The sequence below is a fragment of the Callorhinus ursinus genome, unplaced genomic scaffold, assembly GCF_003265705.2.
Source record: "Callorhinus ursinus isolate GAN/ISIS: 27379988/994484 unplaced genomic scaffold, GSC_fseal_2.0 scaffold25, whole genome shotgun sequence".
Taxonomy (NCBI): Eukaryota; Metazoa; Chordata; class Mammalia; order Carnivora; family Otariidae; genus Callorhinus; species Callorhinus ursinus.
The window spans coordinates 29,237,777-29,263,047 of NW_027397087.1; the positions used below are offsets into that span (position 1 = coordinate 29,237,777).

The 25,271-nt window shown below is 49.7% G+C and overlaps 2 protein-coding genes across 2 annotated transcripts in view; both read left to right on the plus strand.

The window, feature by feature from the left end:
- SNX1 (sorting nexin 1) overlaps positions 1 to 9,488 on the plus strand; it is a 32,734-nt gene extending 23,246 nt beyond the window's left edge. The window contains exons 7-15 of the mRNA XM_025884297.2: positions 510 to 588; positions 1,036 to 1,111; positions 3,004 to 3,117; positions 3,313 to 3,406; positions 4,449 to 4,654; positions 7,124 to 7,267; positions 7,811 to 7,891; positions 8,400 to 8,471; positions 9,059 to 9,488. Of these exons, the coding sequence (XP_025740082.1) occupies positions 510 to 588; positions 1,036 to 1,111; positions 3,004 to 3,117; positions 3,313 to 3,406; positions 4,449 to 4,654; positions 7,124 to 7,267; positions 7,811 to 7,891; positions 8,400 to 8,471; positions 9,059 to 9,109 (917 nt within the window). The 3' untranslated portion in view covers positions 9,110 to 9,488. The remainder of the gene's footprint in view (positions 1 to 509; positions 589 to 1,035; positions 1,112 to 3,003; positions 3,118 to 3,312; positions 3,407 to 4,448; positions 4,655 to 7,123; positions 7,268 to 7,810; positions 7,892 to 8,399; positions 8,472 to 9,058) is intronic.
- Positions 9,489 to 21,899: 12,411 nt separating this feature from the next.
- SNX22 (sorting nexin 22) lies at positions 21,900 to 25,196 on the plus strand. The gene is made up of 7 exons (XM_025884025.2): positions 21,900 to 22,044; positions 22,439 to 22,522; positions 22,919 to 23,023; positions 23,550 to 23,644; positions 24,014 to 24,046; positions 24,303 to 24,370; positions 24,783 to 25,196. The coding sequence occupies exons 1-7, from the start codon at positions 21,976 to 21,978 to the stop codon at positions 24,911 to 24,913; spliced, it is 585 nt and encodes a 194-aa protein (XP_025739810.1). The 5' UTR covers positions 21,900 to 21,975; the 3' UTR covers positions 24,914 to 25,196.
- The last annotated feature ends 75 nt before the right edge of the window (positions 25,197 to 25,271 follow it).

The following is a 25,271-nucleotide window of genomic DNA, read 5'->3' on the forward strand; positions in this document are numbered from 1 at the left end:
GTGTGTGTGTGTGTGTGTGTGTGTGTGTGTGTGTGTGTGTGTGTGTGTGTGTGTGTGTGTGTGTGTGTGTGTGTGTGTGTGTGTGTGTGTTGTGTTCATGTTTGTATTGGTATCAGGAGTCTTAAATGATTCCTATTTCCTCCAGAATGAAATGTACTAAGTTGGGGGATTGGGGTGGGGGGCTGAGGAACCTTCTCATTGCCATTAGTTGATGCTTATTAATCTATACTCAGAGTCCTGTGGCCCCCTTTTAGAAAACATAATGTTCTGCAAGTCCCAGAGTTTAGAACCTTCAGCACTTTGAGACTAGTTCAAAATATGACTGTCATGTAAAGAACCTTTTTTTCATGCCTCCTCATGACATAGAAGTGTAGAAGTGGCCTTTGGTTGTTTTTTGTAATACTGTTCTCCTTGCCTTTCTTCTTGTGGACTTTTTTACGGTTTTTTTTGTTTTTGTTTTTTTAAATCATGATGATTTAGTGAGTTTTACTATTCAAATTCCATTCCAGGAATGACAAAAGTAAAAGTTGGGAAGGAAGATTCTTCTTCTGCAGAATTTCTTGAAAAACGGAGGGCCGCTCTAGAAAGGTAAGTGCCATTGAATGTCATAAGAACAGGTGAGAAGCTGAAACTGAGACTTAACCATGAAACATTCACTGAACTTAGTAGAGATGAGACTTGACTGAATTAAAGATTCACACCTCTATAAGCTCTTTAACCTTTCCTAAGTCTCTGACCTTCCCACCTTAGACCATCTTTTCTTTCCTCATCCTGAGTGAGCAGACAAGGATATTCCCTTGGACAGTCAAATATGAATGACTCCGAGGTCTCTTTCAGAGCAGTTATTTTTCTTCCCTTTTTAGAAAAGTGAAGAACATGAATTTGAATGTGCTTTTAAGCAAAGTCACACTTAAGTACCTTATCTGAGGACATCTTAAAAGTAATGCAAGATTTTGTACCCTTGCCTACACTGTATGACAACCAAAACTTTGTGCGGCCAGGTTGACTAGCCAGATAATTGCTTATACCTTGTAGGTACCTTCAGAGGATTGTGAATCATCCTACCATGTTACAGGACCCTGATGTCAGGGAGTTCTTGGAAAAAGAAGAGGTTAGTATTATACTAACTGAATTTCATAATTTCTCTCTGCCTCTAGTGAAATGAAACTAGTTCATTCAACAAACATTTGAGCGCTTTACATGCATTTAGCTTAGTACGAGACTGTATCCTAATTTGTAAGCCCTCAAGAATGACAGGTATTTTTCAGCCTTTGAAATAAAAGAATTTCTGCCTGTAGTCGAAAGCAGCTGGTTTTAGAGGTCACACTGCAGCCTAGTTCTGTCTTACTGGAACAACACAACGATCTGTTTGGCAAGTCCTTTTCATGTCTTTCATAAGTTACTACTTGGCTCAAATTGAATGCTTATTTTATGCCAGGAGCTGAGGGGCGTTGGTTCAAAACCAGTTACCACAGACCACTGAACTGCCATGAGCAAAAATGTTGATTCAAGTAGACAGTCTTTTTTACAGGCTATGCATAGGCTATTCATGATTGTGAAATATTGGAGATGGCCCAATTACTAACAATTGAAGAAGTAAGTGAAATATACCAATACGACAAATACTTTATTCTTACCATGAACAGAAAGTATACAGAAGTATATATATATATTCATTGGAAATATACATTAAAAGAATTACATGGGGTGCCTGGCTGGCTTAGTTGGTAGAGCATGTGACTCTTGATCTCAGGGTCATGAGTTTGAGCCCCACGTTGGGTGTAGAGCTTCTTTAAAAAAAAAAAGAAAATTTATAAAAAGTGAAACTTGAAACTGCATGTATATAGAGCTATGGGAACATGCTAGTCATTAAGAATCAAAAGAAACACTGGACTAAAACAATGTTGTATCTCATACCAAAAAAACTAGAAGGAAATAAGTGACAGGGTAGGACTATCATTTTGTATTTGGTTTTTCATTTTGTTTTTACTTTTAAATTTTTATCTACATATAGTATGCATTAATCTCGTGAAGAAAATGGTACTAAGTATATGGGGTTTTTTCCCCCCAGAATGAAATTTTTTAATTACAGTTTCTTTACTTAATGTAGAAATCTTTTCATTCCTCTGGGAATCCTATATCCATTTTTCTTTTTTAGTCCCTCATCTCCACTTCATACCCCTAAAATAGGGTTTGTCTACAACAGCACTTTTGACAATTTGGGCTGAATCATTCTTTGTTCTAGAGAGCTGCCCTGTGCATTGTAGGTTTAGCAACATCCCTGGCTTCTATCCACTAGATGCCAGTAGCACCCCTCCCCAGTTTGAACAACCAAAATTATCTCCAGCCTTGGCCAGATGTCCCGTAGGGGGCAAAATGGCCCCAAGTTGAAAACTACTGCCCTAATAGTCCTGAGCACCAAAATCTAATTTTTCAGCATGGTATACTATAATTACTGTAGATTCTTTACCATCCCTTCCATACCTTAGGAAAGTAGTAGTAAGACTGAACCAACCAAAAGTAACCTCAGTCTGAACAAATAATGCTCCTGTCCTTAGATCTTTGTTCACTGAGGAAAATCCAAATGGAATCAGCACAGCTTCAGAGCTTCTCAAGACCTTACATCCAGCTGTGTGCAGAGTATGCTAATCCAAAGGATCTTTTAACAAAAGCATGTTTGATATTTAAGGAGTTCATGCTGGGATGGCAGACAGTCTGAACACGAGGTCACCTGGCCACATAACAATCCTATTCTCATTTCTTTCTGCACACTATATCAAAAGCTGAAAATTTTGCTAATTCTGTTTAACATAGTATTTTGATTTTTTTTCCTTTCTCTACGTGCTAGTTACAGATGTGTCTAACTGCCTTTGAAAACAACAATCTACAGTTCAAATGATTTTTTTGGCAAGTTTTGGGCATACCATCTGATGGATACTAATTCTTCTGAACCTAAAATAGGGGCAGCAGATAACATGCCATCCCGCCTTCTTGGTCTTGTAGCTGCCACGCGCTGTGGGTACCCAGACACTGAGTGGCGCTGGTCTCCTCAAGATGTTCAACAAAGCCACAGATGCCGTCAGTAAAATGACCATCAAGATGAATGAATCAGACATTGTGAGTAGCCCTATGCCTCTCAGCTTCCCCTGCTCCCTCAGTCTTATGGGTCAGAAGCCCTGAGGAGTCCTGAATTTCTCAGAGACTTTCCTTTTAAGATAATTCAGTCCCTTTCTTAAAAAACTGCTAAGGAAATGCTGTGCTGGACACCTATATGAGTCCCCTCCATTAAAGATCTGGGCTTGTGTGTTTCAGTGGTTTGAGGAGAAGCTCCAGGAGGTAGAGTGTGAAGAACAGCGCTTACGGAAACTGCATGCTGTTGTAGAAACTCTAGTCAACCATAGGAAAGGTAACAACCTCAGAAATGCACTTGGAGCTGGGGGAAATTGATATCTCCAGTGAGCTGGAGATGGGAGGGCATCCTGTTCCCAAGCCTGTCAGCCATTCAAATTGAAATTCTCAGCACACCTCGTCCTTGATATTCTCATCAAAAAGGTATGCCCTGCACCTCCTGCCTCAGCCACTGTGAACATTGAACTCTACCTGGGAAGGGTGCAGGGAAACCATACCACGTACAGCCTCACCTAGAACATGGACTTCAGTTGGTATGATTTGAATTGGTGGCTTATATCCAAAGTGATGTCACACACTTCAGCTACATGATCAAATGGGCAATATGTAAATTCACAGAAACCATGTATGTCTCCTAACCTTTGCCTAAGCGCTACTAAAATTTGCCAAGTTTGAATGCTTTCCTTCTCTGCCTTAAACATGGTATAATCAGAAATCAAAACAGGCAGAAAACCATTAGAATTGAAGGCAGTGTAAGGGTTGGCAAAATAGGGCCTAGCCCATGGGCCACATCTGGCCCTCGGCCTATTGCTACAAGCTAGGAATGGTTTTTACATTTTTAAAGTGAAGAGTGAAAAAAGAGATAAAGTGAGACCATATGTGGTCCATAAAGGTTCAATCATCTGGCCCTTAAAACATTTGTCCTGCTCTAGAACATATAAGACTATGCGTTGTGCACATACATTCACTCTCTCTCATGCAAACAGACTACTAACAATGAGCTTTAACATAAAAATTAGACTCATTCCTTTGGCCTATTTGTATTAACTGGCCCCTAGTTCTCCAGGAATATTGGACCTGCTTCTTCCAGGTAGGCCTCAACCTAGTGAAACTTAGGCCAACAGGTGCCTCTTCCTGCTCGTGTGACCGCACTGCACTCCCCTCACTCTCTAAGTACAGATGGCCGTGGTGTAAGGGGCTGGGTTGCAGAGCCCCCCGTCGTTAGATATGCAGAGGGCAGCTTTGCTAAGGCATGCCATGCAGTGCCAGCTGACTTGTCCCTTTTCCTTGTGAGATCAGAGGCCTCTGCTGTCTTCCAGAGCTAGCGCTGAACACAGCCCAGTTTGCAAAGAGTTTAGCCATGCTTGGGAGCTCTGAGGACAACACAGCATTGTCACGGGCACTCTCCCAGCTGGCTGAGGTGGAAGAAAAAATTGAGCAGCTCCACCAGGAACAGGCCAACAATGACTTCTTCCTCCTTGCTGAGCTCCTGAGTGACTACATTCGTCTCCTGGCCATAGTCCGAGTAAGCTTCTGTTTCCTTTCCTCTTTCTCCCCCTTCCCCTTGATTTAATTTGTCTTTCTTTTGCTTTTCCCCTTCCTAAGAAACTTCCATCCATTATAGCTAAAAATAGGTGTAGCTTTTTCCTACTAGAGAGAAGGTATCTTGTGAACCAAAAAATCCATTTAACTGTTAGCTAGTTATCACAGAGTCATTTTGAGGCCTACAGCCAGTTTTTAAAATGCATCTGGAGAAAAGACTACTCTTGAATTTCCAAGTAGGCCCCTCCTTATTGTTGAAGCTGGACAGTGCTCCTTTCTTCAAACGAGGCGAGTTACAGACCTGCTGTCTTGGCCTCCTGGAGCAGTGACTTCCTCAGTCCTTTGGTCTTTGACTCCTTAACAGTAAGCGGCGGCTATGCCCTGGTAAGAGCTCTTGCTGGCTTCCACTTGTCTCTCTAATGTGGGCAGTCAGGTAACTACACGGAGCCGGCTTGGCGTTGCATGGAGGAGTGTGGCCAGGGGGCTGAGAGAGCTTGTCACCAGAGTCCTTTGCTGTGCTGACCACACTGGTAACAACAGTTACCAGGTCCAGCACCTCACCTGTTCTCCTGGTAACCAGGGCAGTCTGGTTTCCCATGACCTTTTAGAGCGGCCAAGGAAGCTTCAGTGGGCAGTGGTATTAGCTCTCTCATGGCCTCCTTGTGATAGAGGAAAGAGCCAAGAGGGATCCTGGCACCTGCCTTATAAGGCCTCAGTCTGCCACTGAACCAGCTTGGGACCAGGATGAGCCTCTGAGATGGAGCAGAGCCAGCCTCGCTCCCCATCTCCAGCCTCTCCCCCACCAGGGAGCTCCTGTGTTGTCGAGACCTGAGCTGCTCCCAGGGCTCTCATTTCCTCCATGGTAGAGTTGCTCAATACAGCCTGTGAGGTTGCTCATTGTCCTCTCCCTCAGCTGTTTGGTTTGCTGCTAACTACAGACGGATAAGAGGCTGGAAAAATAACCTGCTTTGGAATTTGTAGAACTGGTCAGGCTACAAAGACTGGAGCGCCACATCAGGGAAGGGCCCTCTCTGGGGAAGTTTTCAGAGGGGGGCATTGTTTGGAGTCTCAGGAGAGCGCAGCTCTTGGATGTGACCCCCCCCCCCCCAGGCTGGGTGAGCCCCTGTGGACAGCGGTGAGAGAGGTCCAGCCTAGAGCTCCGTGCAAAGGCTGGGGCAGCATGCCTGTGTGCAGAACTACGAGCTGGGCTTCTCTCCGAGACCCTTCACCTGCCCTCATAATCATGAGCTGGCAGAAGGATTGAGGAGATGAACAAATACTTCTTTTCTGCTATTCCCTGAACCTGGAGCTGCACCGCTCTTAACCCAGAGGGTTAGGCTTGACTCTTACGTGGATATGAAGTTCCTCTTTACCTGTCCTGTGACATTGAGCTGCTAGGAAACTGCAAGTGAGTACAAGTGACAGTCAATGCTGGGAAGGGTGAATGTGGTGGCATTTCAATCCCTAAGGTTTAAACTTTGGCAAAGGCCTGCACTAAGGAGACCTAGAAAACATCCAGGGAACTTCTGCAGCAAAGGAGAGCAAATGGAACAGGGCTGGGAGGCTGGCTCCAGGTACAGATCTCTCATCCGGGCCACCTCTTGAAGCCTACTGAGCCAGTGGGGGTGGTGGATGGTGTGGCTAGGCTAACAACTCTCCTCTGGAAATGTGTTCAAGGGACTAGAATCAGGGCAAAACAGCAAGTGGACCTTGGGGAGCTTCTTGTGAGCCTTGCTAGCCTTCCACAGTTGAATGTATAGATGAGATGGAAGCCGTGTGTCCCGTGGTAGCTTCAAGTATTTATTTAGAGATCTGTTAAGCTAACCCTGTATACTATTTGATGTTAATTTAAAGGTTGCTTCTTTAGATTGGCCTGCCCTGGTATAATCTTCCAGGCTAAGCTAGGTTTCCAGTTCTGTTATTTTGTTATAGGTCCCCTGTTTGTTTTCTCTGTACTCTGCATACCTATGATTATTTATTGGTAATTATTAATATAATGTCAGCCTTTTCTATTAGATTATAAGTTCCAGTAAAAGCAGAACCACATGTTTCATTCCCCAATGTCTTCTTAGTTCCTGGTACATGGCAGGAGCTCAGGAAAAGTGTGGAGACCCATGGACTAACCTGAGGGAGGCAGTTCAGAAGCCATAGTCCTGGGCATTGGCATCAGGCCACCTACCATGCTCCCAGCCACCCAGCCTTGGGAGTAGCATGAAGCAGCATGGCACTGGCCTCCTGGAGGCTTGGAGAGGAGTCTTACCCGAGCTTGTGCATTTTGATGTTAAGCTTCCAGCTGGGCACTAACATGTGGCTGCAGAACCTGCCCTTGCTCGGTCCTTCTCTAGCACAGCTGCTGGGAGAGAGTCCCCCTCCCCCCACCCCGCCCCCTGGCAGAGCCAGTGGAGCTCCTGAAGGGCTGGTTGTGCTCTTCCCCAACCCCCCACCCCCACAGGCTGCTTTCGACCAGCGCATGAAGACCTGGCAGCGCTGGCAGGATGCTCAAGCTACGCTGCAGAAGAAGCGGGAGGCTGAGGCTCGGCTGCTTTGGGCCAACAAGCCTGACAAACTGCAGCAGGCCAAGGATGAGATTTTAGAGGTAAGGCCCCCCATGGCAGACCAGTGGGGGTGTTCGACTGGCTCCTGAATGAGCCCAGGTCCCATCCCCGCCCCCCCAGATGCTTGAAACCCCACAGCAGGCAAGAGAGCTGTTTTGAGTCTGAAGGACGCTGGCTGCTGGGGAGCCTCTGAGGAGGCCAGACTTGTCAAGTCAGAATCTCTGCAGGAAGAGTCCTGGGTGGGTCTTCAGAAAACTCCCGAGGTGATTCAGATATGCCTCTCTGGTGAGAACTTAAATTCAGTTCTCTGGAACGCCCATCTCTGCTGGCGGGTGCCCAAACCAGAGGCTTTGGAGTGCCAGAACTTTCTTAGAGATCAGGCCCGGCCTGGGGTACACAGTACCTCTCTTTTCCAGCCTGATGACCTTACACACTCAATCTCATATGGTTTCTAGTCTTACCCAGAGGGATAGACAGACATAATGACCAATTCAGGCCTCATATGTAAAATTGCTGCTCAGAGGTAAAGACTCTGTAATGGTGTCATAATATTAAGTGATCCTTTCTTTCCCCTTTCTTCCCAGTGGGAGTCTCGGGTGACCCAGTATGAAAGGGACTTTGAAAGGATTTCAACTGTGGTCCGAAAAGAAGTGATACGGTTTGAGGTGAGATAGAACATTCTACTCCTCACAGTGCCTGGTTTAGTGGTAGTGTTGGTTTTGTCCACATCTGTTGAGGGAGACAGGTGGAAGTGCTGCTGACTTGCTGGTAGTTGTGAACAGGCGTGGCCTGTGTGGTGTGTGTGTGTGTGTGTGTGTGTGTGTGTGTGTGTGTGTGTGTGTGCGTGTGTGCGCACATTTGTGTTCTGAGGCAAAGTAGGTGTCCTATGTTGCTGGACCAGGCAGTTAGACACAAAACAAAGCTTGTGGCTGTCCTGTGTCCTCTGGTCCCCTTTCCTTTCTCCCTCTTCCTTCATCCCCCAACCCCTGCCCACCATGAAGAAAGCTTTGCAAGGCCTTGGCAGGAGCCGTTTGACTGGAAATGATAGCTATTCCAGCTGCTGGCTATAGTTTCTGGGGTTGTGTTTGACCTTGATCAGTAATAAACACCACCCCATTAAGAGGGGTAGGAGCAACTGTCTGGATGATCACTCTAGAATCCTGTCTCCTATAGAAAGAGAAATCAAAGGACTTCAAAAACCATGTGATCAAGTACCTTGAGACACTGCTATATTCACAGCAGCAGGTATGTAAGTTATACATCCTCCGCTGTGCCCGCTCCAGAGGCCAGCTGCCTTCTTTGGGCTTTGGTAACAGGATGGGATGGGCTGGCCCTGTTGCTCTAACATGGAGCATCTAATAGGGTCTTTGGCTAAGCAGGATTGCCCAAATCCTACAAGAAGTTAGTTTTTAAGGACAAACCCCAACTCTCCCTATAACCCCGTGGTACCACCTAACCCTCTTAAGGCTGAGGCCCCAGTCAGTGTGGTGAACAGTGGGCCCCACTATGAGGAGCTAACTGAGCTGGGCAAAGCTGTGGCCCCCACAGGGGTACTTCCTCCAGGGCAGAAGCAGGACTGTCTTTAGCAATTTCCCTTGCACTTGATGCTTCCTCTCAGTCTAGAGACAGGTAAGGGCAGGGTGGCTTGCTGGCCAATCTGTCCCAAGGTCTACTCAGCCTAGCCATTTCCCCAGCTTGGCCTCAGCTCCAGCCTCCCTTTAGGTGGCTAAGTCGTCTGGGGGACTGTGCTAAGGCACAGTGCTTGCTCTCCTCCCAGGCTCAGGCCCTGCCACTCGGTGGGGCACTTGCTTACTGTCCCAACTTCTTTGCAGCTGGCAAAGTACTGGGAAGCCTTCCTTCCTGAGGCAAAGGCCATCTCCTAATGGACCAAGGACACCAGAACCCACCTGCCTGACGCTGCCTTTTTATACACTGTCCACCACCTCCGCTGGACTCCAGTGATGCATCCTGCCTAGCCTGGACTTTACCCCTTCCTCCCCGCCCCCACGACCAACCTATCCCCATTCTAACCGTTACTTCATTTAGCTTCCATATATATTTTCTTACCTGAGAGAATAGTTTCTTGCTTTAAGCAAAAGACCCACACTAGGTGGTGGAGTTAGGGAATAGGGGTGGAGTGTTGATATAAATATATAAATACAAATGTATATTTTTCAGGATGTGGTTGGAACTGGGAATAACGTTTTCTGTTACTCCTGATGGTGCCATGAAAAGATTATGTAATAAAATATTTTAAAATCAGGTCACGTGACTCAATGGTGGTGCTTTTTGCTTTAGGCCGTGGAGCAGTTGGGAAGCAGGTCTGGAATACTCCGAACCAAGAAGTTGCCCGGGTGTAGAGTAAGTTTCTCTCCACAGGAGTTTACAAGCTTTTGCTGCTGCATCCCTATGGAACTAGGATTTCTTTTTTTTTTTTTTTTTTTCTGTCTACCTCAGCTGCCTGCTCTGAGGGTCTCTTAATCTGTTTAATTCTTATTCCTGCTTTTTTAGGGAAGGAGTTGTAAAGACATCTCTTATAGTAAGAGAGGGAAAATGGATTCTCCTGCAAAGGAGGCAGAATCTCTTTTAGTCCTACTGTTTCCCTTAGCTGCCCAGGGCTCTCTCAGTCTTGCCCTCTGATAGCAGTCTTGTATTCTGAACTTCTTTTTGCCACATCCTCAGTAGACTGATTTATGTGAAAAGTGTAAAGGGGTGATAAGAGACTTAACACTTTCTCCACTGACAGAGCCAGGCACTCTGCCTCCAGATAAGGTCATCCAAGAGTTCCTAAATTTTTTGAGGTTCCAAGAAGCTTTACTGTCTGTGCCCAGGAGGTAGCATGCCAATAAGAGGCTGAGTGTTGTCCACACAGGCCCAAGGGCATTCAAAGGGGTCTCTGTCCCGGCCTGGCCAGGGAGGCTCGAGTCTCTGATGCACTGTTACTGAGCTTCCCCTCAGCTGTGTCCACAGCTGCTTAAACTGGCTGCTCCAAGGGGACTTGGAGCTGCTCTGCAGGGTCGGGTTGGCAGACTGTCTGCCGTGGAACCTCGCCAACTCCCGGGCCCCCTGCCCCAGCCTCAGCCCCAGAGATGCCCATTTCTGAGGGTATTCCACACCTGCTCTGTTAGTTTTCTTTGGTGGGTGGTCAAGGTTTGGGGAGGGGCAGCCTGAGGCAAGAGAATGCAGTCAAGGACACTGCTTTCTGGTACACCAGGCTGGTGGGGGCAGGGATGTGGGGGGAAGGGGAAGTGCAGTGCTGGCAAGTATCTTTTTCAACAGGTTGATTTTTTTTTTGGAAAAAGTCACTCAGTCTCTTCCTATCTCCCAGTATCCTCATTACCACCCTTGATTCTATCCTTCCAGTCTTTCTTATGTGTTTGCTTTTGCCTAGTTGTAATAATATACACAAAATATTTTGTATGCTGCTTTTATCACTCAGCACTATATATTTTATAAGCATTTCTTCTATATTGTTATATATCTTCACAAGCTTTATTTCTAAGGCTATGTAATTTTGAGGCTTCCACAGAGTGATTGTACCATAATTCTGACTCATCCCTTGTTGTTGGATTCTTGGTTGTTTGGTAAATTTTTAAATTTTAATAGAATTTCAGTCTTACAGAAAAGTTCCAGGATATCACAAAGAACTCCCATATATCCTTTACCCAAATTTACCGAGTTTTTACATTTTACCTTATTTGCTTTGACTTTTAATATCTATATTTATGTATTGTATTTTCTGAAGCATTTGAGAGTAAGTTGCAGACATTGTGCCCCTTTACCCCAGAATGTTTAGTATTTCCTTAAGAACAAGGATGCTGTCTCATAACTTAAAACCATAAGTATGGTTATCCAAATCAAGAAGTTGGACACTGAAATAATGTTATATAACCCATGGTCCATATTTAAATTTTGTCAGTTGTCCCAGTAATGTCCTTTATAGCCATTCCCTTTTTCCTGGTGCAAGATCATGTGTTACATTTAGTTGTAACACATGATTACACATGTCTCTATCCAGAAGAACTTCACAGCCTTTGGTTCATTGCTTTTCATTACCTTGGCATTTTTGAAGAATACAGGGCCTCATGGTTCCATATGACTAGATTAGGGTTTTGCAATGAGGCAGGAACATCACAGAAGTGATGTATCCTCAGTAAATTTTAAGTTGGCATATGATGTCAGTTGGTCCTGTTAAGCTGAAGTTAACTCTGATCACTTGATTACTCTTTTCCCTTTTGTAATTAACAAGGAATTTGTGAGGAGATACTTTAAGATCATGTAAATATTTTGTTTCTCGTCCATTATGCTTTTCTAACTCCGTAATCTGCATTTATTGGTTGGCACTCTACTAAAGAAAAGCATCCTTTCTCCCTACTTAATAATCTACATGTTTATCAGGGTGGATGAATGGTTTCCTATTTTACTCAGTTACAAGCCATTGCTTTGATTTACTTTGATTCTCAAATCATCCCAGATTTCTGGGAGGGTCCTGTGTCTTTTTAACCCGTCCCCTTCATTTTTTAACACTTTTGTTGCTTTCTGGCATAATAAAGTGTTTCAGGCTTCTCTTGTATCTTCCTTGCCCCAGCCCTGGAATCAGTCTTTTCTCCATGGAGTCTTGATTTCTCTTGGTGGAGGATTGTATTTAGAAACTGAGGTCTGGGTGCCGAGAGTGCTCGTTGCTCCTGCAGTGTCATTGCTTCTAGGCCCTTGGTGGCCAGAGCAAGAAAATAAGGATAAAGATCTATAGCAATAGTGAGAGAGAGAGATGGCATAAAGAATTAGATATTAGAAATCATTAACTCACACGGATACTTCCAGTCTAGCCCCGTTGGGTTTATCCTCGTCTCCCTTTTCCATATGGAGACTTTATTCTCCAAAGAAACTTAATTTTAAAACTTTCTCCTTGCTTTGTTATGTTCCATCCAATGATCATCCTGATGCAAGTTTATTTTTATTATTTCCTGGGATAGAATCTCTGTTTCAGAACTTCCTGCTCAGCCCCCAGTATCTGAGGCTAACAGGGTCCGTGCATTTCTGTACAGAGCTTGCAGACATGGAAATTGAGAAGGCCAACAGCGGGTTAAGAGCCCAAAGGCCTGCACAGTCGTACAAAAGGAGTCCTTCTACCTGGGGACTCAGGAAGATGAAATCTGTAGAGAAGAGGATGCTTGAACTGTGTCTTAAAGGTGAAGAGGTGTTCGCCCCTTCTGCTGGCCATTCTGCCTCCTAACAGTGGGAGATAGGCACATCTGGGAAATGCAAGTGGCTCAGTGTGGCCAGAGTTGAGTCAGTGGGCAGCCTGCAGAGAGTGATGAGCAGGAAGCAGATCACACCGCTTGATACAACTTGTGAGGTGCTTGGAATGTTATCCTGAAGTGTGTGGAGCTACCGGGGGGACTTAAGCAGGAAATAACATGGTCACATCAGAAGGTGTGAGACTGGAAGCAAGGAGAGCAGCCAGGCTCATCCCAGCCAGCCGACTGCTGAGGAGGGCAGAAAGAATGGTCTTGGAGCTCCAGGGAGAGGCTCGGGAGGCGGACTTGGACCCACTAGTGTCCGGGCACTGTTTTGATGAGAGACCTGAGGGAGGGCGGTAGCTAGCCTCACCTGCAGGTTTCTGGCTAGAATTCTGGGGTAGACAGTGAAGCCCTTCATGACACAGGTAACACAGGAGGCCAAGTAGGTTTGGAACAGATGGGAGCGGAACACTGAGGACAGTAGGTGCTGACCATGGCCTGTAGTGTAAGAGGCTCCTCTGAATGAGAAGGGAGGCCTGTGCTGAGAGGTGGGAGAGAAACAGAGTAAAAGGAGCCTTTATTTAAAGGTGGGTCAGACTTAGCAGGTTAATAAAATTCAGAGGAGAGAAAGGGAATCACCATCAGAGCCTGTCTGGGAGCAAATGCACAGAGCAAGGCGCCTCACTGCCAGGCCAGGAGGCGAGGAGGTGTGGGGAAGAAAGATACGGTGGGGCAGAGAGTAAAGGTCTCCTGCTTGATAATTACAGTGTTCTCAAATAGGGATACCTGGTTTTCCTATTTTGAGTCAGATGGTTTAGAGAAGTGTGGAGATAAGTTTACACTTCCCCCGTTTCTCCTTGTGTTATTTCCCCTAAGAATCTCTGGGCTCCAGAGCCTTGAGGATGAGGACCTTGAGCTGGACGGACCCCAACATTCAATATGAATAGTCATTGACAGAATAAATGAGAAGTAGGAAGCATAGAAAGTGTCACACATAGATATTTGTAACTTTGAACTCTTTCCAGAAGACTTGCATTCTGGGGCACCTGGCTGGCTCAATTTGGTGGAGTATGCGACTCTTAATCTCGGAGTTGTTAGTTCAAGCCCCATGTTGGGCATGGAGCCTACTTAAAATTAAAAAAAAAAAAAGACTTGCAACCTGAATGCACCTGTACCTGGGAACCCTAAAGAAAATAAAGAATGCCTTTGCAGGGTGCCTGGGTGGCTCAGTTGGTTAAGCGACTGCCTTCGGCTCAGGTCATGATCCTGGAGTCCCAGGATCGAGTCCCGCATCGGGCTCCCTGCTCAGCAGGGAGTCTGCTTCTCCCTCTGACCCTCCCCCCTCTCATGTGCTCTCTCTGTCTCATTCTCTCTCTCAAATAAATAAAAATCTTAAAAAAAAAAAAAAAGAATTCCTTTGCAGCTCAAAGCTTAAAAACGGGGAGATGATGATGAAATCTGCTAAGGGTGGGACTGGGAACTGGTTGAGGAGAGATGGAGATAGAATGAGTGCCCATTGCTGAGCATGCTTGGGGCCCACCTGGGAGTGGAAACCATGGATTGTGAGGGGCATCAGGCTGAAGGTCGTGGGATTTCCCCACAGCAGCCTAAGGAAACAGGAGGGAAAGGGAATATGATGATCCCTTCCGCAGCAAAGAAGAGCAGACCTTTGCTGCAACTGGCACACGCTTAAGCTGAAGGCTTTATCTCTGGAGACACTGGCTAAGATTTTCTGCTCTGCGCCTGGGGAGAGTAGGGCCTTAGCTGAGCGTTAGAAATGGGTAAGAGCCACTCATCCCTGTCTTCTGGCTGTGGGGATGGTGTGTACGTCATCTGCCAATGTCTTACGACACCAGGTGTGTGGTTGATGATGGCATTTTCTGCCAAACAGTCAACACTCTGAAGTGGTACGTCTTTGTAACTCCATGGTCCCTAGCAAAGATTTGGACTCAAAATAGGTGCCAAATAGATAAATGTTGAATGATCTCCAGCTGCAGATTCTACCTGGCATTCACAGCCTTCTGTGAGAGGCTGCAGCTCACCTTTCCAGTTTATCTCCCAGTGCTTCACAACAATGCCAACACCTAACAGAAACTGCCTCCAAACAGGCTCTTTCCTTTCTCACTTCCATGCGGCCTAAGGAGCCTTTTATTAATGGTGGGCTTTGTACCTGATGCACCCTGTCTCGGCTCCCACCCCTCTCTTCAGTCTCAGAATTACACCTGTCTGAATGGGAGTGTAAGTAGGTAGAGATGGAGGGCACTGGCGAATGTGTCAGAATACTCACTGGGGATTCCCGTAGACATGTCTAGACGCCAAGTCCATGAAGATGACTGTGTGAAGATGCCCATCTTCGTATCGTTTACAGTTGTAAAAATTGAAATCAATCTAAATGTACAGCAGGAAGGGATTAAATGAATTATGGTACAGAATACATTTGGATATTATACAGTCATTGGAGATGATACATAGCTATATTCATTGACAAGGAAAACATTTTTAAGTGTAAAAAGGTTACAGAATTACATGTATAGTATGGTCTACATTTATACAAAATTATATATGGGAAGGATGTTGATTGAACTGTTATCTATGGTTGCCAAAGGGATGGAATTTTGCATTATTTAAAATTTTTATACCATTTTATGTTGCTTGGAATTTCTGTGTATTATTTTTATAATCATAAAAATTAAATGAAGTGTTTTCGTTATGGGAAAACCCAGTGCATCCTTTGAGGCCTACTTTATATGTACATTCTCCAGGAAGCTTTCCTTGATGCACTTTCCATTCTATGCCCAGACTGGAATGGTAGCCCTACCTCCTTTGTAGCTCTTTGTCATCTCTTAAACCTTTGGTCTTTCTCACTCTTGTGGGCATTGTTATCTCTGAGATGATCTCATTAACCTCTGGGGCTCGGAACTCCTTAAGATCATGGACTATGTTGTTCCTACCCATCTCCACATTCACCCACAAAGGCAGCCTGAGGGGGCAATGGCTGCCATTCAGCTCTGGCAGTTATTGTTTTACGAGCCTGTGGGCCCAGATCTTGGGGTTTTTGAAGAGATCCAGAAATCAGGCCTGATTTGGGGTTGGCAGGAATGGTGCTTCAGGGGTGGGGGGGGTGCCTGCAGGCTGGGAGGTGATCGCCACCTGCCCCACACTTGCCCCAGACAGGACTCCTCCCCTTTGCCCTTGTCTGTTGTGGGAATGCCCCTCTGGCTGTGACGACCAGACTTCGGGAGCAGAAAACACCCCTCACTCCCAAGGCTCCTCCAAGGGAGCCGGCTGCTCCAAGGTAGCCAGCTGCTCAACCTCCATCAGATGCACTTAGGGTCCAGGAAAACCACTGTCCAATCTGAGTTAGGACCTTTCCCTCTAGGGATGTAACCATTGTTTCCTCCTAGCTTCGGAGCTCTCAGCTTCCTCTTCCATGTTGAGTGGCAGTGGTGATGACCACAGGGGCACAACCAGCAGGTCTCCAGGCAGCCTCACCAGAAATAATAACAATAAGGCACCTGGTAGGCGGGAACGGGTGTAGGAGCAGGGTAATCCCTTCCCACTGTGGAGCCTCACAATAAGAGCTGTCATGTGTTAAAGGCCTACTCTGGGCCTTTGGGCTTTGAAACATCTCGAATCTAGCATCAGGAACTTCCAGGTGGGCATCACTATCTGCATTAAAAGACAGGCTCTGAGACCTGAAGCAGCCTGTTCAGTTTCACGCCCCACTGTCTCCAAGCTCAGAGGGAAGACCTGAACCCAATCTCCTTGACTCAGCTTGTCTGCCACACCATGTCCCACACATTCTCGGCAGGGATGGACAAGAGGAACCTAGATAATAATCGACTAAGTTGTTCTTAAAGACCTGACTGTGAAGCCACACAGTAGACCTGTTAAGGACATGTTACCCACCTGACTTGTAGGCATGTGAACTTCTCTGACCTCTGTGAGGTACTCTCTCCCCAGACGTGCGCAGTGTGTGGCCCAGCTGGGGAGCAGGAGCAGAAGCTGGAGGACAGGGAAGCAGCTTGGGTGAGTACCTGGGGACCATCAGTGGCAGAGACAAAACCTCCACTTGCTGAGAAACCACAGACAGCACCCAGAGCTAGAGTGGGAGCTGAGAGCACTTCAGTCCCAGACCTCAGGTCCCTCCTAGCCTTTGGCCTGGCTTTCCTCTTGGCCTCAGTGCTTGGACCTGCAACTCTTCACAATAAACCCCTGTGACTCCAGGGTTCCTAAGCCCATCTTTGTTCCCAGAACCTCAGCACTGAGCACACCAGAGGGGCTGATTGGTTGGTCCTGTGACATAATCGTTCTAAGTAAGCGGTGTTGGGAGTTGTTGTAGCACCTTGAGAACAATCTCCCTGGGAAGCTGTGCTGCCTCAGAGGCCTCTGCCAACCCTCCCCCGCCAGCCCGGGGTCATGTCTGAAGCAACTGAGCTGTCCTTGTCATCTGGGTGGGGGGGGTAAGGGATTCCTAGTAGTGACACTGCTGGCTGGAGCCCCAGGGCTAGAGCCTGTGTGTTCCCTGAGAAGCACCCACCCTGAGTCAAACTTTGCTTTTCGGGCTGTGGCAGGACACGCTCATCAAAGGTGCTCTCCTAACACAACTGTCTCCAGGGCTCACTTCCCCTCCCACGCACCTCCATTTCCTCCTCTGTAAGATGAAGAGTTTAGACTCCTCAATAAGATGTTTTAGTAGCACTACTGTTTTTGTAGACATCTACACCAAAGTCCAGTATTCAAAACATAAAGGTATGGTGTTCTATTTTATTAAAGATGTACCCATTAGGGGGCACCTGGGTGGCTCAGGTGGTTAAGCATCTGCCTTCCTTCGGCTCAGGTCATGATCTCAGGGTCCTGGGATCGAGTCCTGCATCGGGCTCCTTGCTCAGCAGGGAGCCTGCTTCTCACTCTGCCTGCCACTGCCCCTGCTTGTGCTCTCTCTCTGTCAAATAAATAAAATCTTTAAAAAAAAAAGATGTGCCCAGGGGCGCCTGGGTGGCTCAGTTGGTTAAACCGCTGCCTTCAGCTCAGGTCATGATCCCAGGGTCCTGGGATTGAGCCCCACATCGGGCTCTCTGCTCATGCAGGAAGCCTGCTTCTCCCTCTGCCTGCCGCTCCCCCTGCTTGTGCTCTCTCCCTATCTCTCTGTGTCAAATAGATAAATAAAATCTTTAAAAAAAAAAAAAAAGATGTGCCCATTAGAAAGGCAATTAGTAAGAACTCGGAGGTTGGTAGGATGAATAGGATAGTTGCTGATTTACACCATACTCTGCTCCCAATTTATTCTGCCATTTTTTGGTTGCACAATATCGACAAAATCAGGAAATTTTTTTAAAATTTTATTTACTTTTGAGAGAGAGAGAATGACAGAGAGAGAATGAGAGGGGGGAGGGTCAGAGGGAGAAGCAGACTCCCCACTGAGCAGGGAACCCGATGTGGGACTCGATCCCGGGACTCCAGGATCATGACCTGAGCCGAAGGCAGTCGCTTAACCAACTGAGCCACCCAGGCGCCCCAAATCAGGAAATTTTTTTAAAGAGAGCATAAGCAGGGGAAGCAGCAGAGGGAGAAGCAGACTCCCACTGAGCAGGGAGCCCCATGTGGGACTCAATCCCAGGACCCCAGGATCATGACCTGAGCCGAAGGGACATATTTAACCGACTGAGCCACCCAGGCGCCCCAAAATCAGGAAATTTCTGATCACCGAGTTAGTAGTTAAAATAGTTCATTTTTTAACCTAACCTCAAAATCTCAGGATACTGAAAGAGGAAGAGTAAAGCTTATTTGTGTTGTTTCAAAGTTGAATCAACAATATATTAGGATGAACCATATGTAATTGCCCATATCCTACCATTGTGACATACAAAAAGAGCAAATTGTATAATTCAGTAAATAATAAGAGCTAACATTAATTTACTGTGTGCCAGGCCCCTGCTAAACATTTTGGAAGCATGACGTCTTAATATCCACACACCACGGTCTGCTGTGCAGATAAGAACCCCGAGGGCAAGGAGCTGTCTGAGCTTGTCCAGGTGACCAGGGCCTCCAGGGTGAAGCGATCAGGCGGCGCAGTCGCGGGTTGCGGGGCTGGGCCCCCTCGGGCTAGTTTCCCTCCTCCGGCTGCAGGCCTGGCGGGAAGAATCCAGCCTCTGGGCCCGGGGGCGCCCACCAGCCCAGGAGCTGCTTGTTTTCTTAAAAGAGGTTAGCCACCTCCTGAGCAGCGTCCGCGGCTCCGCGGAAGCCCGGCCATTGCAAGGGGCTTTGTGTGCCGGCTGCGGAGGGCCCGGGAGAGCCAGGGCCCAGGCAAGGCGGCAGCCGCGGTCCAGCCCACCTGCGCCATCCCCAGACCGGGCCGGGGAGGGGACACTTGTGCCCCCAGCCCTTGCTGCCCTCTGCTTGGCGGTGACCCTCATCCCCAGGAGGCAAGAGACTGGTGCCTGCAATGTGGCCCCCAACCAGGAGCGGCCGCAGCGCCCCGGAAGGGGTGAAAACCGCCCACGCGCTCAGAAAACTGGGCTCAGAGCTGATTTGCGATTCAACGGGCCTTGTAGGTGATGATGATGACGGTGATGCCTGTGGAGGCCTGGGAACCACTGCTCTATAGTCTGATCTGGAAATACTCTGGCCAAAAAAACCAGTGCTTTTAAGCCCCTTTCTCGCAGAAACTTGGAAATGAAATTCATGCATTAGAGAGTGATGGAGAAAAGGCAAAGGCTTGTACAGTAAAACTCATTCTGAAAACAGCAGTCGCTTTGAGGGTCTACACACCCATCCTAGAGTGTGTGGAACTTAGCTCCGTGTTCATCCACTACAGAAAATAAGCGTTTCCCTTTGACCGTATAGTACGGGCTTTGGAGTCTACAGGAGGTCATGTATGCCTCTTTACAGGAAAATATTCTCCAGAACTTACCTCCCAGAGACCTGCTAAAATGTCTCCAGGCCGAGGATCTTGTCTTTCTTCACTTGGATCTTCACTCGTGTACCGTGGAACACTGTGGAATTAGGAGCTGCGGGTTCACTACCAAATGTTTTACAAGTCAGGGGAATCTAATCTCCCTGTAAAACTGGTGATGAAAATCCATTGATTTGAGGCTTCTCAGGAACACCTGAAAATTAAGCAAATAAGGTGGACAACCTCCGCACAGAGAGAGGGAAAGAGAGGTGTTCGACTCTGAAGGTAACCGCCCTTCTCCACCCCCCCACCCCCGCAGACCTTCCTCTAACTCCTCCCTCCTGCCTCTCTCCCAGGCCTTCCCTCTGCTCCCCAGCCTTTTCCCAACATCCTCTCCCCCATTCAGTCATAGAGGCTTTCAAGCAACAAATGTTTTTTGAGTGTCTCCTGCATCATGGCAGCAACCCCTGACAAGACCAGGTTCCTGGTCTGATGGCAATGAGAGTCTGGGGCAAAGTCAGGAAAAACAGGGAGGCACACAATAAACAAACATTAACTATGTAATGGAAGACAGGGTGATAGGATAGGGTAAGTGGTCAGGAAGGAAGGTCTCTGAAGAGGTTTAAGGCCAAGAATTGGAATTTTTGCGCTAAGCCCACTAGGTAAGGAGTCAGGGAAGAGTGTTCCAGGGAGAGAAAACAGCAAGGGCAAAGGCCCTGAGGCAGGAAAGAGCTTGTTGGGTTTGAAGAACTAGGTCACTGTGGCTGGAGCCTGGTACATGAAGTGGAAGGAGAGGAAATGAGATGAGAGATGGAGGCAGGGCTGGGTCACTTAGAGCTCGGTAGATTGTGGTAGGGAGGGTGGGTTTTGTTCTCAGTATAACGAGAAGCCTTCTGAAGCCTTGAAGCAGTGCATTGATGGTGGTTTGCGCTGCTAGTTAGGGAATGGACCTTGTATGAGAGAGGGAGGCAAGGAAAAACAGGGAGATCCATTAGGAGATGTAGCAGTTTTCTGGGTGGTAGGAACAGAGACAGAGGGCTGTCATTAGGACAGGTGATCAAGAAGTTTAGAGGCCTAAGGGTCCTGGGAGAGGACTCTCTGGCCAGTAGACAAGGAGAACAAGGTCTCTGAGTGATGGGGCTCTAAAGCGCAAGGGAAGAAATGAAACCCCAGCACTTCTGTTCATAGTGGGTCATTTCCCTTGCGGAAAGTTTCAGCTTCCTGATTCTGGGGCTCTTTGTGAGATGGAATTTGGGGGAAGAAAGTGTGGGACATAGTATTGGTGAGACCTGCTTGCCCCCTTTAGGGTCATCCTCTCAGCTTCTCTCTGGGAGTGGAGCTGGGGGTGGGAGTGGGGAGAGTTTCTGCTCCAGCTCAGAAGCACCTCTGCACTAGCAGGGGAGGAAGTGAGTCAGTGGTCCCCCAATCACCAGCCCCTACCCCTAAAACAGATGCTCTGCTTCCTCCTTCCCACCACAAGGCCTCTAGCCTCCCCGCCCTCCACCGCCTGCCCAGACCTTTGTTGGGAGAAGTCAGTGGGGTCCTGAATGGGACTCTGCTGAATGGGACAGCTCCCTTATGGCTGAAGTGTAGGGGGCTCAGTGGGAGAGCAGAGGCCCTCTTTAGCCCAAGGGGTGAGAGAGTTCTGGATTAAATCCTACCCCATACCCAGGAAAGCCTTGCCTGAAGCGGTGGGCGAGAACAGCCTAGTGCCTTCTCCCACAGTCCCTCTTCCCCATTCGTTGCCCTGTACACGGACACCACCCACCTTTGCCTGCAGGACAAGCCCACAGGCTGCCATCTTCTCAACCCCTGCTCTGCTGGGGGCTTAACAGGGATCGTCTCAATTTTTATACACTCTCCTGAGGGAGGCCAATTAGCCCAATTTTGCAGATGAGAACAGGTCTACACAGTTCAGGAAAGTCAAGCTGTCTGCCCCCCAACGCAGAGCCCAGGTCCTTAACCTGCTTCTTCCCGGCAAACTGGACCTGAAGCAGGTTGGGGCTGAAAGATAAATGCATGGATGAAAAAAAAAATGAGTGAAGGGGCTTGTGGATGCTGGGAGAGGCGGACATCAAAGCCAGATTGCCCCAGTCCTCCCCAGGTGTGGCTGCGCAACCAGGGTCCAGGTGAAAGGTGTCGGGAAGGGGATGGGGGGCAGCCTGGTCCCAGGGATGGGTGTGAGGAATGCAAAGTACATCCTTGATTGGCCCCCAAGGTAGGCGCCGAGGTCTGGGCCTGCCTCCCTCCATGTCCAGCGCCCACAGACCCTAGTCCTTACTAGGCGCTCAATAAAGAGTAGGTGAAATTTTGGCTCCTCTGCATTCGTGGCAATCAACTCAGTAAATGTTGACAAACGGATGACTGTCCGCAGAAGGGTCCCCACCTGCGGCCCACTAGGCGCAGGGGGCGGTGCTCGGCCCCCGCCTCCCCGCGCGCTGCCTAATCTGCCCCTCGCAGCACCGCGCGGCGCGAGGGAACGCCCGGGGCGGGGCCAATTAGGGGCGGGGCCTGCGGGCCCGAAGGGGGCGGGCCCCCGCCGGGGTCGGTGGTCTGAGCTGAGAGAGGTCTTGCTCGGAGCGTCGCGCTCGGAGGGGCTGGAGCGGGTGTGCGGATGCTGGAAGTTCACATCCCGTCGGTGGGACCCGAGGATCCCAGGCAGAACCCAGAGAAAGGCCACATGGTGAGCGGGGACACTGGCTGGGAAGGCGCACGGGACCCGCCGGATTTCCCCGCGCCAAGCGCAGTGGGGATCCCGCGCCCGGGCTGCAGCATCGGAGCGCGGCGGGTCAGGCCGTCCGGAGACCGTCTGCCGAGGGTCTCGGGCCGCTTGGATTTGCCAGCGCTGTGGACGACGGTCCGGGTTCACGAGGGACTGCACGCAGCTGAGGGGCGGGTCCGGCCTCCGCATCTCCCCAAGGGTGTGGGGAGCGTGGGAGGGTCCCCGGAGATTGGCGGGGCTCCCAGGCCGCTTTGTGCCTTTGAGCGCGGGAGGGCGGGCGCGTTGCAGACGCGGATCCTGCGGAGCCCTCCCGCGGGGCCTCACGCGCACCTGGCCGCCCGCCCGCGCCCGCCAGGTGTTCCGAGTGGAAGTGCTGTGCCGCGGGCGCAGGCACACCGTGCAGAGGCGCTACAGCGAGTTCCACGCGCTGCACAAGCGGGTGAGGCTGCGCCGCCGACCGACCGACCCCGGCCCGGCTCCTGGGAGACGGGCGAACTGCGGGCCCAGCCTCTGCCACCATTACCGCCCCAGTCCCTGGAGGGCTCCGGTCCTGGGCACAGACCTCCCTGCGGGCTTCGGGGTGGATGCAGAGGGGATAGGGCCCAGCCTGTACTGTCGATGCCAACGCGTGGCCGGCCGGCCCTCGGGCGTTTGGGGGGCGGGGGGGCTGGGGTCTCTCTCGCCCCCGTCCCAACCATCCACTCACTAGCGTCTGCCCCAGGGTAGAGCCTGAAGCCTGGAGGTGGGGGCGGGGAGGACCGGGAGAGACTGGGGCGCAGTGAGCTTGAGGACTCAATCGGAATACTGTGATGGCACCGCGGTAACCTCCTGGCAGATCAAGAAACTGTACAAAGTGCCCGACTTCCCCTCAAAACGCCTGCCTAACTGGAGGACCAGAGGATTGGAGCAGCGGCGTCAGGGCTTGGAAGCCTATATCCAGGTGTGCACGGGGCTCACTCTGTTGCCCCCTAGGCTGCTTGACCAGAGGTGTGGCCCAGACAGAGAGCTGGGCGGGTAGGGAGTGAAGGGGACCCACATCTTGAGCATGCTATTTACTACCCCAAGCCTCAATATTCTGAACGATCATGGGTCCAAACAGCCCTCTGTATTGATAGAATGGGATGAGGTAACACGAGGCAGGTGGTTTCAGTTCAATGAAAGCTAGTTCTCTTTCCCCCAGGGTGAGGGTCTGTGCTACCCTCAATGCTGAGGATTTGGGTGGGGACCCTTACCCCCTCTTCCCCACACAGTGATGCCAGATTCCAGGCCAGGTTGGCTTCCTGGGCTTACAACCCATGAGTCACCCAGGGCCCAGTGCTCAGAAGGGCCCCAAACTTGGCTTAATAATGCTCTGCTCGCTCTTGAAATTCTTAGTCATTTTGGAAGGCCCCCGCCTCTCCATTTTGCACTGGGCTCTGTATGTTAGGCAGCTGGGTCTGATTACAGGTTCCCTCTGATCTCTCCAGGGTATCCTGTACCTGAACCAGGATGTGCCCAAGGAGTTACTGGAATTCCTGAATCTTCGGCACTTCCCCACAGACCCTAAGGCTAGCAGCTGGGGGTGAGCTCCTCTGGGGGGCCATGGCTGGGCAAGAGAGGGGCCCCAGTGCTGGGGGGACAGGGTCTCTCTGCAGCAAGCAGGTGAGAAAAGGTTTGAGAAGCCAAGCCCTTTCCCTTCCTTCTTACATCGGCCAGGCCGCAGCGTGCTGCTGCTTTGAGACGTGACCTCCTTAGCTTTCTTGACCGGGGGTAGAGGGGCTATTTTCTGGACAATCTTGGTTACCGCCGCCAGATCCGGAACTGAGCTTGTTACAAATAGAAGCAGTGGTCCCCTGGGAGGTTAAGAGCTGGGCTTGCGTGTCTCCACCCCTTCCTCACGCGCGCGCCCGCCCCCACCAACCGCAGCTCACAGCGCGTCTCCCCTTTTCAGCGCCCTGGGGGAGTTCCTGCCCAATGACAGCAGGCAAGTCGAAGCCCCTGCCGCCCCGCTCCTGCTGCCCCCTGGTGGCCGCGCGCCAAGAGGCGGCCTGCGGTTGTCTGACCTACCCCACCCCCCAATCCCAATCCCAATCCCAATCCCAATCCCAATCCCAATCCCAATCCCAATCCCAATCCCGGTTTCTGTCGGTGCCTCCTGAGCCCACTTCCCATTCGCCTCTTCGTGATCTCAATCCCTGGTCTCTACCTCTCCCTCACTGTTCAGGACTCTTACCTCCTAGCTCCCAGCTGCGCCACCGGCCTGTCTTCAGCTTCCACAGGGATCCCTACATTTGCAGCCCATCCCCAGGTGAGGGCCTAGGTACCAGGGTGGGAGTCGGGGGTGAACCTGACATTTTCAGCTCAGGACCTCCAGGCAGCATCTCGTGCCTGCTGCCTTCCTTTGGGGCCACACCTGCCCTGCTGCTCCGGTAGCCTGCTTTGTATTCTTCTGAAAGCGGACGTGGCAAAATAACCTTGGTTCTCCTGGTCTCAATTCCTCGCCAACCTGGCTTATCAAGCTAATGTGAACAGAATGTGAGCGGGGCATGCCAAGGCCTCACCGGGGGTGGCCAGCTGTTACCTATGACCTCTTCCTGAGGAGGGGGCTGAGCCTATGGGCTCAGGAGCTCAAGGAACTACAGGCCTGAGGCTAGGCCCACCCTCCTTTTCTTCCCCTGCAGTCCCCTACCCCTTCCTCCTGTTTTCTTTCTGTCCCACAGAGCCTCTGCCCAACGTGGTGGTGAATGGCGTGCTCCAGGGCCTCTACGGCTTCAGCAACAGGCCAGCTGAAGCTCAGGGAGAGGCATCTTGTCACCCTGCCACCCATGCCCTGACCAGCCCAGAGGCCTAAGGGGCCACCTGCCAGGACAGGCACGTGCCTCAGTGTTATGTGCCCTCTTCTCAGAGAAGGCTGGGTCCCCCTTGGCCCAGACCCAGGACTAACCTACCCGAGGTGCCAGGGCAGGGACAACAGGGGATAGGGAATAAAGGGAGAAGTCCATTTAGAGGTAGGCTTCGACAAGGTAGAGATGTATTTCTTCCCCTACACCAGCAGGGGGGCAGGGGACAAGCAAAGGCTGAGGCACCCTAGTGGCAAAGGTTAGAAGCAAAAGCTCCTGCTTGCTACTTGTGGGTAGTTATCAGGGAAACTGGGTTCCGACCAGAGCCGCAGAAGGGGGGACACGCACTCCCAGCCACAAGAGTCCCAG